General features: G+C 42.2%; 2 protein-coding genes across 2 annotated transcripts in view; both read left to right on the forward strand.

Moving 5' to 3' along the window:
• Window positions 1–1914, forward strand: part of LOC106818620 — a 14141-nt gene extending 12227 nt beyond the window's left edge. Inside the window, exons 7-10 of the mRNA XM_014823311.1 lie at window positions 261–408; window positions 609–771; window positions 1390–1548; window positions 1829–1914. Of these exons, the coding sequence (XP_014678797.1) occupies window positions 261–355 (95 nt within the window). The 3' untranslated portion in view covers window positions 356–408; window positions 609–771; window positions 1390–1548; window positions 1829–1914. The remainder of the gene's footprint in view (window positions 1–260; window positions 409–608; window positions 772–1389; window positions 1549–1828) is intronic.
• Window positions 634–11762, forward strand: LOC106818619 (sulfotransferase 1A1-like). The gene is made up of 6 exons (XM_014823310.1): window positions 634–771; window positions 3050–3214; window positions 3470–3599; window positions 3783–3877; window positions 4171–4348; window positions 11234–11762. The coding sequence occupies exons 1-6, from the start codon at window positions 634–636 to the stop codon at window positions 11341–11343; spliced, it is 816 nt and encodes a 271-aa protein (XP_014678796.1). The 3' UTR covers window positions 11344–11762.
• The last annotated feature ends 221 nt before the right edge of the window (window positions 11763–11983 follow it).

The following is an 11983-nucleotide window of genomic DNA, read 5'->3' on the forward strand; positions in this document are numbered from 1 at the left end:
AGTGCATGCTTTACATCAAACAATATAGTAAAATAGGAAGTATAATGCAGCAATTTAACCATAAACAAGTGAACAGAATTACTTAGATTTTGAGAAAAAGTGGAAATGTATGTTTTTATATGTTTACTATTTACAGTGACGTAATCACTTTAACAAAGTGTAGCGGACAGGGCCATCACTTTAAGGTTTGACCAATGGAGATTGTGGCATTATGCTTGGCCTGTACTGCTACTGTGTCTCGTTCTTGATTCTCGTTTCAGGGAAAACTCCAGTGAACGTGATAAGTTCCAACAGAAAGTTCTTAGGGGGAAGTACGTTCGTGAAGGAAGGATCAAACCAAGTCGTCTGCCAGTGAAGCAAAAGAAGGAAAACTCCTACATGGACGGCATTCTCTAAGATCGCTATTGTGTACGTTTGCTATCGTGTGCGTTGCTATCTAGCAGTAATTGTAATATAGAACACATTAAAACTATAAACTACCATTGACAATAAAATGTAAAAATTAAAATGGCCGATCCTCAATCACCCACTTATCTTTAATGTTGATGAGAAATTAAATCTGTTCAACCCGGTTGCTCGTGTTTCCATCCCCCCTGTTGTCACTCCAGGAACCCCCTAGTGTCGTCTGCCACGATGAAGGAGAGGATGATGGGAAGGAAGATGGTGAAGTTGTCGTGCATACGAGGTCAGATGCGAGGCGGGGACATAGAGGGCGACTGGGTCACGATGGGCGTCGTCATCAACAAGACAAACCCGAAAACATCAGCCAATGTATGGTTGTAATTACTGTTCAGATGCAATAACTATGTAATGTATCTATATATATTATCTATCTATCTAGATATATATATATATAGTGTTTCCTCTGCATTGACACGAGCGAGACGGGCCGCCTTGCTCAAATTCTCAGCCACCACACAGAAATTTGTACAAAACACTGCCTCGCTGACGAAAATCACTGTTCTTCCATCAATAAACTATACACTTTATTGAACTAAAATCGAATTATAAATTAGAAATGCACCAATTCGACCATTTTTTCTAAAAATTTGGGGGGGAAAAATTCCTCGCTTTGCTAGGACCTCGAAACTCGCAAACACACCCAAAAATAATTACCACCTCACAGGTCGACCTTTTTGGCAAGGGGAAACACTGTATATATATATATCATGTATATACAAATTTATTGTGATTTTTTTTGTGATTATTGTTTGTGATTATTTTATCCTTTCTTATTTGTGATTATTGTACAAATAAATTTTTTGAGATTATTTACTCCTGATATTTATATATATATATATATTATATATAATATTATTATATACATATAAAAGCTATTGCAATATGTGTGCATTCTACTGCCGTTTCACATGTAAGATTCTCTCACAGGGTAAAAAGTATTCAATATGGCGACTGAGTGACCTTCAGGACTGCACGAAGGTCGTGGCCTTCTTTCTGTTTGGGGATGTTCATCAGCACCTGTGGAAAACTAGTCAAGGTTCTGTCGTGGGGTTCCTCAACGCAAGCTTTCTCGACAGTAAAGAAGGGGTAAGCATCCTGAAATTGTTCAGATGGACCTGGTTAATTGTCCTCATGAAAAATCACACTTTGTGAGGAGTTTTAGGAGAGAGTCTATAATGTAAGCCAAGTTTTTGAGAATTGTAATGATACATATTAAACTGTACTTCCTGTATGTACAAGTTTGTTTTAGATTTGTTTTTTATTTTTATTTTTTCTTATCCAAAAACATAATCTATTGACACTCCTGATCTATGTCATAATTTTCGTAACTCATTCTTGATATTGTAACCTTTTCTTCTCTCTCTAGTCGGATGAGATAAGCATAAAGGTGGATAACTGGCAGAAAGTAATGCTGTTGGGGCAGTCTAAGGGGTATTGGCTCTGGATGGGGCTTGCGTGAACACGTGCGCGTGGAGAGTGAAAGTAAGAAAAACGTGGGAGGAGTGTCGTGATGTGCATGTCGGGTGTGGGTGTAATTGGTCCAACAAGTGAGTTGATTGCTGTAATGGAATCTGTTATATGTTCATAATTCCCAGGAGCGATATAAACACGCAACAGATTCCATACATCATGGCCAGGAGAAGACAAGAGCTTATGTATATACGGGGGGAGAACGAGGCTACATAGATTAGCGTGGTCACAGTGGCGCCCCTGTACCGTGCTCACCTGTTGGGCTGCGTGATGTGTCTGTTTGGTTGCACTACATATTGTGTATACATATNTACTAGTCGTTGGCATGTAATAATAATAATAATTACAGACCGGTAGGTCCTATAGCTAAGAAGAGATGCATGCCAAGAAAGTGGCGGAAAAAGAATAATAATAAGAATTCGTGGAATAACAATGTATTTGGCAAGGTGCCAACATTACCAAAGAGTTAGGCGGCTACATCTTTCCAAATGTCACGATCGATCACTACAAAAAACGGCTGATTAATTTCCAAGTGAACGAGAGCGACATATTCGTAGCGTGACAAGTCGGGGTGAGTTTTGTCACCATTATGATTTGCTCAATCACATTTTCGTAAATCATGTTCAAATGTTACGTCAAATAACCCACGAGAAGATGACAGTTTAGGCTACAATCAGGACAAATACCCTCCACTACCCGATGTTACTATATATATTACTACTTATATATATATATATATATGTTACTAGTTATATTGATGGCCCGCTCTCCATCCACAATATGGACGCAAAATCATGCGCGATAGTTTGTGTCATGCGCTATCTATGATTTTCGAGCAAACCCTACTTGGAATATTTTCTTACTCCCAGTTTCCTCTGCCGTGAGTAAACGTTATCATTCAAATAAATGTAATGTTGTTTATAATAATCGCTAAATATATTTCATTCATTTATAATTACAATTTTTACTGGTAATTATTGTTTTATTATAGCATAAAGACATTTTAAATTATTACCTACATGCTAGTATAGTTGTAGTCGTTTAACATTTTTTCTCTTCATACAGGAACAACATGGACACAGGAGATAGTTTATCTAATCATGAACAACTACAATAGAAGGCGAACGAGAAAATTCTCGAAGAGAGGTTTCCCTGCGTGGATTTCACGTTCGATGGAAGGACGCCAGTCAACCCTGACACACTGCCGTCACCGAGGTTAATCAAGATCCACCTTCCTTCTTACAGTCTTCTGCCGCAAACAATCAAAGATAAAAAGTGCAAGGTGCTGTATATATAATATAGGCCTATGTTATTTATATATATATATCAAATGCGAATAAACACCTGTGTGTTAACACCGGTTCACACCGGTAATAAACACTGTTATATATGAATATATATTATGATTATATATATATATATATATTAATAAATATAAAGTATATGTTCACATATTTAACAATGTAAGGAAACACGCAATTATACCATACGCGAAGCTATATGCCGATTAGTCTGCTTATAGTTTATATATTCTTAGATTGTGTACGTTTCGCGCAATTCGAAAGACAATTTTGTGTCCTTCTACTTCTTCGCAAAAATGCTAAAATCTCAGAAAGTAGAGAACCTGTCTTTGAAGCAATGGGGAATGCTCTTTCTTGGAGACAAAGGTGAGGATCAGTCAGTGCATGTAGATGCGTGGGCGTGTTTACGTGCGCGCGTGCATGTGGGCGTGAGTGTGCGTATGCCTTCTAACTTGCCACATTGTGTCGCAGGTGCTCGGAGTGTATGTCTTTGGTAGTATAACTGTTGATATCAATTCATGTTTGAGCAATGTTTTTGAACGTTTTTAGTTTCATACGGGCCGTACTGGAAACATAACCTGAGTTACTGGGATGTCAGAGAGGAAGCAAACATTCTATTCATCAAATACGAGGACATGAAGAAGGTAAGGTATGAATATATATATATATATATATATATATATATATTTCTTTATTTATTTATTTATTTATTTATCTATTTATATACATGTATATTTGTGTGGGCGTCATTGCGTGTGCGCGTGCGTTTGTGTGCGTACGTCACTGTGCACAAACTGTAAGGACCTAACATTGTGGCATGTAGAGGCGTATGTACGTCATCGCATTTATGTGAAATTATGGCTTTCATCTATCATTTTATTATTGAAATGGCCAAAGTACTTGTACTATTCTTACTATCACGTGGAATTGCTTGTAGGATCCCAATGCAAGTATCCGTAAGATAGCCGAATATCTGGGTAAGGAACTCACAGAGGACCAAGTCGACCTGATCGCTGAAGCCACTAGCTTCAAAAAGATGAAAACAAACCCGAAGGCAAACTATGATTGGCTGCCAGAGAACGATGTACCAGAAACACACAAATTCATGCGCAAAGGTGTGTAAACGGTCTTTTATCATAATTTTTCTTCTTGTTGGATATTGTTATTGATACAAATCACGCTATGTTATTAAGTTGTTTTCACGGCACAAGCTGTCTGCATAAATGGCTTCGAGTCAGTAGGTCATTCGACAACGCAGGTGTGCGTAACGGTTCTTTGTGCTGGCACTTGCTAGCAGCGCGAGCTACGCGTAGACGTTTGTGGCAGCTCCAGCCTCGCTGGCTGTGATGCGGTGTTTAAGTTGTAACCTGTTGTTTGAGTTATTAAACCAGCATTAAACCTATACAATAAATGTTATAGTTCTTACGACGGAGACATAACAATTGGTGTCAGAAGTGGGATCCAACTGATTAATCTACCAGCATGGATCCAAACCTGAAAGCTGTGCTAGACGCAATGCAAACGCAGCAGCAGCAGCAGCAGCAGACGCAGCAGCTGCAGCAGCAGACGCAACGACAGATGCAGGACTTGGTTGCGGTTTTCAAGGAACAGCTGTCACGACCAGCAGTGGCGACTGTGTCAACGCCAGTCATACCGAAATTCGAGGCGTTCGAGAAAACGAAGGAAAAGTGGGAAAGGTATTTGGAACGTTTCGACCAGCATGTCACCTTGTACCGAGTAACGGACGAGGGCCAGAAGCGTGCATGCCTGCTTTCTGGGGTAGGCGCTCAAACGTACGAGTTACTGAGGAACTTGTTCGGGGGTGAAGACCTCACCTCTAAGTCGTTTGCACATCTGACTGATAAGCTGACAAGTCACTTTGTAGACGCTGTACATGTCCAAGCAGCACGGTACGAATTCTATCAGTGCAGAATGAAACCCGACCAGACGTACGCTGGGTGGGCAGCTGAACTACGCGGCCTCGCAGGTAACTGCAATTTCTTTTGCAAGAGCAACAGTTGTAACCATCAGAGTTACGTTGACTATCAAATAAGAGACGTGATCATTAAAAATTCACCACACTCAGATGTTCGCCGTCAGTGTCTTGTTGACCCTGACCCAACTTTAGAAGAAGTACTAAAAAGGGCAGCGATGTTCGTAAGAACGACGGAGACGGACAGAGTACTCGTTGGCGAAGGTAATGACAGCAGTAATACGTCGGTTCACAAGATGTCTGGGAGTTATAAAAACACTTATAAAAAGAAACCAAGACTCGCAAAGCCTCAGCTTAACAGGAAACAGTCAGCTAGTACGGGGCGCCATGCAGGACAAGGCTCAATTTTGTCTAACAAAACTCAATTCTGTCACACAAAACTCATTTTTGTGAACACAAAACTCAATTCTGTCAATCCTGCACCACAAAACTAAATTTTGTACACAAAAAACTCAATTCTGTCAATCCGGTTCCACAAAACTCAATTTTGTAAACACAAAACTCAATTCTGTCAATCCGGTTCCACAAAACTCAATTTTGTGAACACAAAACTCAATTCTGTCAATCCTGTTCCACAAAACTCAATTCTGTCGAACCGGTTCCACAAACTCAATTTTTGTAAAACACAAACCATTAATCTGTCGAACCGGTTCCACAAAACTCGATTTTGTTGCCCAAATATGGCACCGCATGTAAGAAGGGCTACCATTGGTTTCTTCTGACCAATGGTAGCCCTTCTTACATGCGTGTGCCATATTTGGGCAACAAAATCGAGTTTTGTGGAACCGTTCGACAGAATTGAGTTTTGTGTTTACAAAATTGAGTTTTGTGGTACAGGTTGACAGAATTGAGTTTTGTGTTCACAAAATTGAGTTTTGTGGACTACGGGGCGCCATGCAGCACAGGCTCAATTCTGTCGAACTGTTCCACAAAACTGATTTTGTGCCCAAATATGGCACACGCATGTAAGAAGGGCTACCATTGTCAAAAGAAACCAATGGTAGCCCTTCTTACATGCGTGTGCCATATTTGGGCAACAAATCGAGTTTTGTGGAACCGGTTCGACAGAATTGAGTTTTGTGTTTACAAAATTGAGTTTTGTGGTACAGGATTGACAGAATTGAGTTTTGTGTTCACAAAATTGAGTTTTGTGGGACTACGGGGCGCCATGCAGGACAGGGCTCAATTCTGTCGAACCGGTTCCACAAAACTCGATTTTGTTGCCCAAATATGGCACACGCATGTAAGAAAGGCTTAAGTTGGTCAGAAGAAACCAATGGTAGCCCTTCTTACATGCGTGTGCCATATTTGGGCAACAAAATCGAGTTTTGTGAACCGGTTCGACAGAATTGAGTTTTGTGTTTCAAAATTGAGTTTTGTGGAACCGGTTCGACAGAATTGAGTTTTGTGTTTACAAAATTGAGTTTTGTGGAACCGGTTCCACAGAATTGAGTTTTGTGTTTACAAAATTGAGTTTTGTGAACGGTTCGACAGAATTGAGGTTTGTGTTTACAAAATTGAGTTTTTGGAACCGGTTTGACAGAATTGAGTTTTGTGTTCACAAAATTGAGTTTTGTGGGACAGGATTGACAGAATTGAGTTTTGTGTTCACAAAACTCATTTTGTCAAGTTTATAGTACAAAAAATGAGAGCGACATAAGAAGTTTAAGTCTTGTCCAGCGTGTTTCATCAAGCATGAGCGTGTAGACTGTCCATGTCGGGAGCTCGTTTGCCATATCTGCAATCGAAGGACACATAGCGTCTGTATGTCAACAAACGCAACATAAGTCACGCATCCACATGAGCAAACACGATGCTACAGCAGTGCAACAATATACGAATAGCGTATTTCGTGTATCCAGACGCGTCAGTGGACAGGTTGACATGGATGTAGGAACGGACAGCAACGCAAGATATGAGAGGATTGGTAAACAAATTTGGTTTCGAACAAACGTCAATGGCAAAAGTGTTTTGTTTCAGTGGGACACTGGTTCCACATGCTCAATGGTTAGCTTAGATGGTTACGCAGACCTAGGATCACCTCCCTGCTCTCCAGTATGTATTCCGCTGCGCTCTTATGGTAATCAAGCACTCAAGTGAAGGGCAGTGCCCGTGGATGTCGCCATTGGTAATGAGCAGAGGAAGAATCTGAAACTACTGGTCGTAGATATTCCTAAGGGAACAAACCTGTTCGATTATATTGGAGTGATGAGTTCGGACTCTCTCACCACGGACTGTCTGTGTTTAAGACGAAGCCGAACGACCAGTTTTGCAAAACTGTTCTGTCGACACAGAATCACCTGAAGCCAGAGCACGAATTTGAGTGAAAACCTAGCAGCTGACGTATATACACTTGCCAATAAGTACCCGGATGTGTTTAAGGAAGGACTGGGACATTGCACTAAACTGAGAGTACCACTCCACCTCAAACCTGATGCTAAGCCAGCGTTCTTCAGGCCAAGAGATATTCCTTTCTCTCGGAAGCAGGCCACCAAGGAGGAGCTGGATCGGTTAGTCAAAGAAGGTGTCCTAGAGCATGTGGATTACAGCGAGTGGGCAGCACCCATTGTAGTAGTGTCAAAGCCATCTGGTGCAGTGCGTATCTGTGGTGATTTTGAGGCATTAAATAAATGCATCCACGTAGACCAGCATCCCTTGCCAAAGCTGGATGAACTGCTGGAACGTCTGAAAAGGGGCAGACATTTTACCAAGATTGACCTTGCCGATGCGTATTTGCAACTGGAGCTGGAAGAAAAAGCTCAAGAGCTCTGTGTAATAAACACACCCTGGGGACTTTTTAAGTATACTCGGATGTGTTTTGGAATTGCAGCGAGTCCCGCGCAGTTCCAGCGTTGCATGGACTCGTTGATCGGGCAGCTTCCTGGTGTAGCTGCATACTTAGATGACCTCATCATTACGGGTCGTACGGAAGCAGAACACTGGAAGAATCTGGAAAATCTTCTGAACCGCCTTCAGGAGTTTGGCTTCCGGATTCGTTTGGAAAAGTGTTAATTTTTCAAGAAGTCGGTCGAGTACCTGGGACACGAAATAAGTAGCAATGGGATGACTCCATCTAAGTCATCAATTAAAGCTGACGAGCAGTTGCCACGTCCGAAAACTTGCCAAGAAATCCAAGCATTCATGGGGAAAATAAACTAATATGGCCGCTTTATAGCCGATCTGTCAGAGAAGGCTAGACCACTGTATGCCCTAATGCGGAAAAACGCAAAGTTTGAATGGAAGCAAGCACAAGAAGAAACTTTCCAACTGCTTAAGAGGAAGTCATTGATGCAACACAGTTAACGCACTATGATGACGCTAAACCCCTCATCTTAGCAACTGATGCATCGCAGCATGGAATTGGAGCGGTGTTATTGCAATTGGACAAGGGAGTTGAATACCCTATTGCGCATGCATCAAAGACCTGAACGACATCAGGTAAAATATTCGCAGATAGAGAAAAGGCCCTGTCAATCGTTTATGGGTGACGAAGTTCAGACAATTCCTATACGGCAGGAGATTCTCGCTGAAAACAGACCACAAGCCTCTGGTTGCCATATTCTCTCCAGACAAGAACATTCCAGTGTTAGCAGCACAACGGCTTCAGCGTTGGGCATACGCTTATGTTCTATCAGTACGACATTTGCTATAAGCAAGTGCACGCACATGGTAACGCAGATGGTCTTTCGCGTTTACCGATGGGACCGGATGTTAGTTTCGATAAACAGGAGGAAGAAGAAAACATCGAAATTGCACACGCTATCTTGGATGAGTTAGAAAGTTCTCCCTTAAAGGCGCAGGATGTCAAGGTCGAGCTGCTGCACAAGGACTCTCAACTGAAGCAAGTTAAACGGCATATAGAGGATGGTTCCTGGCCGGGAAAACTCAAGCGACCAAACTCACCTGCCGCCCATTCTGGAATCATAGGGACTACTTTTCATGTTCAACGACATCATCTTGCTACAACGTGACACTTGCACTCGCATTGTGGTTTTGTTCTCATTGCGAAAGAAAGTACTGGATCTGTTACACACAGCACACTGAGGAGTGGTGGCGAATGAACAAATGGCACGTCGTTATGTGTGGTGGCCAGGCATTAGCCAAGATATTGAGAAACTCGTCCAGTGCTGCGAAACTGCCAAACAAAACGTTTCAAGAGTGGCCAAAAACAGAAAAACCATGGCAACGGGTTCACCTAGATTTTTGCCGGCCCTTATAAGGGAAAGATGTGGTTAGTGTGCATTGATGCTCACTCAAAGTTTCCATATGTTGCCATGTTAAACATTGCGTAAAACAACATCAGAGGATACAAATCGATTGTGTTGAAACAGATCTTCACAATAGAGGATCTCCGGATACGATTGTAACCGACAACGGACTCCAGTTTGTTTCACGCGAGTTCGAGAATTCTGTGTGCAGCTGCATTCACCATGTCACTCCGCCACCATATCACCCTGCGTCCAACGGCGAAGCAGACCGTTTTGTTCAGTCGCTCAAAAGCAGGTTGGATAAGAATTGGTGGGGAGGAGCGGGATTGAAAGACGCAATCCCGTATTTCTAGCGACGTACCGGTGTTCGCCACATCCTGGGCTGGCGGGGAAGTCGCGCTGCGAGGTGCTACACGGGCGTCAACTAGAAATTTCCTGTCACTATTGTGGCCACGCGAAGCAGTGAGGGAGGATCATACCTCAATAAAGGCAAACATCGTTATGACGTTGACTCATTAGTCTATGCACGTAACTACGCCGCGCGGACCGAAACTGGGTGCCGGGAACTGTCATAAGAACTCTCGCGTGAGTGTTAGTCAGGCGTACAGACAGATCACGAGGTTTGAAAAAGACACGTGAACCAACTACAGCCAAGAATGAGGCTCATTATGACGTTCAGCCGCAGTGTGGTGAAGGCGAGGTTAACCCTACACAACGGGAGATACTTCCTGAGCCCGAACTGTCGTGGGACCGCCCGCAACGAGAGAACTCGCTACCCTGAACGAGTTAGACGGCGACCAGATTTCTACAGGTCGTAGAATACAGCGGGTTAGGTGTTCCCAAATTAGGGGAAGAAGTGATACAAATCACGCTATGTTATTAGGTTGTTTTCACGGCACAACTGTCTTGAATAAATGGCTTCGAGTCAGTAGGTCATTCGACAACGCAGAAGGTGTGCGTAACGGTTCTTTGTGCTGGCACTTGCTAGCAGCGCGAGCTACGCGTAGACGTTTTGTGGCAGCTCCAGCCCTCGCTGGCTGTGATCCGTGTTAAGTTGTAACCTTTGTTTGAGTTATTAAACCAGCATTAAACCTATACAATGAATGTTATTGTTCTTACGACGGAGACATAACAGTTATCGTTATTGTTATTGTTATTGTATTGTTGTCGTTGTCGTTGTCGTTGTCGTTGTCGTTGTCGTTGTCGTTGTCGTTGTTGTTGTTATTGTTGTTCTTTTTGTTGATGTTGTTGTTGATGTTGTTGTTGTTGTTGTTGTTGTTGTTGTTGTTTTATTGGTATTGTTAGTGTTGCCGAGATTAACGTTGCGCTGTTAATGTTGTTTGTGCGCCGGTGTGTTGGTGTTGTTGCGTCGTTGGGCGACGGTGTTGCTGTTTTTAGTTGATGCATTGTGAGTGCATTTCTGTTATTGGATTATATTGCACATGTACTTTTTGGAGCATGTATTTCCCAATTGCTATATTGGTAAAGTCTTCATCCCAATTTACCCGGTTTACCTGGTGATTGTGTGTGTGTTGGTTGTGTGTGTGCGCTCGTGCATGTATCGTGGCGCGTGCGTGTCCGTGCACGTTTGTATTCGTGCATGTGTTCGCGGGTGCGTGAGCACGTACGTGTGTGCGTGTGCGTGTGTGCGCGTGTGTGTGTGCTCGCTCACGCGTATGAGTGTGGTATCTATAACTATAAGCTAAAACTATCCTCTTTAGTTGTTGTGATTGTGTCTAAAATATTTTCCTACAATACGATATAAAGCAAAATTTCTCTATTTGTTTACAATTTCCCAGGACAAGTCGGAGATTGGAAAAACCACTTTGATGATGAGCTAAGCCAGAAGTTTGATCAAGCGTACAAAATGAACTTTGGGCCCTCTGGATTGCAACACGATTTCGAATAGCACTATTTCCGCGGAGAACACACTTTCGTTTATTTTAAATGAAATTTTTGAAGTCTACTTTTGAACATTAGTAGTATCTCGTAATATAGCGCGCAGTGGCGTAGATAAATCGAATGCGGTAGCAATGAATAACAAGCCATGTTTTGCAAAAGCACGCAAATACTTATTTTCTCGCTTGAATAAAAATAAGTGCAAAAGATATCATTAGATGATAGTGATTTAAGTGGAATCCTGCTATGGCCCGCACGTACCTTCATTTTCTGTTTTAAACTTCTTGCTTTTAATAACGTTTTAGAAAGACCACCCATGCAGTTATGCGGTAAAAAATTTATAGCACATGACTGAAATGTGATAACGTCTATAATTGAATAAAAGCCGATAGAGGCAAACAATGTTATTTGATATCACTACCCAACGAATTTGATAGCCTAAATGCATTCGTTTTGCTGTTTTATTTTCGCCTCACGCACGCACACACGCACGCACCACGCACGCACGCGCGCACGCACGCACGTAACTACACATGCGCACACGCACCTACACGACGCAAGTACACACGCGCGCTGATGAAAAAATACGAAGCTACGTGGTTGCGTGCGCAATCGTTGACGATCTGACACTCCATATACGCGCAATATAC

Source organism: Priapulus caudatus, unplaced genomic scaffold, assembly GCF_000485595.1.
Source record: "Priapulus caudatus unplaced genomic scaffold, Priapulus_caudatus-5.0.1 Scaffold2383, whole genome shotgun sequence".
Classification (NCBI taxonomy): domain Eukaryota; kingdom Metazoa; phylum Priapulida; class Priapulimorpha; order Priapulimorphida; family Priapulidae; genus Priapulus; species Priapulus caudatus.

Excerpts from the sequence above, each read along its gene's own strand:
- LOC106818619 (XM_014823310.1), top strand. The coding sequence starts at position 634 with ATGAAGGAGAGGATGATGGGAAGGAAGATGGTGAAGTTGTCGTGCATA. Across the intron at positions 3,215-3,469 it reads TCAAAGATAAAAAGTGCAAG|ATTGTGTACGTTTCGCGCAA; the intron begins GTGCTGTATATA and ends ATATATTCTTAG. Across the intron at positions 3,600-3,782 it reads GCTCTTTCTTGGAGACAAAG|TTTCATACGGGCCGTACTGG; the intron begins GTGAGGATCAGT and ends GAACGTTTTTAG.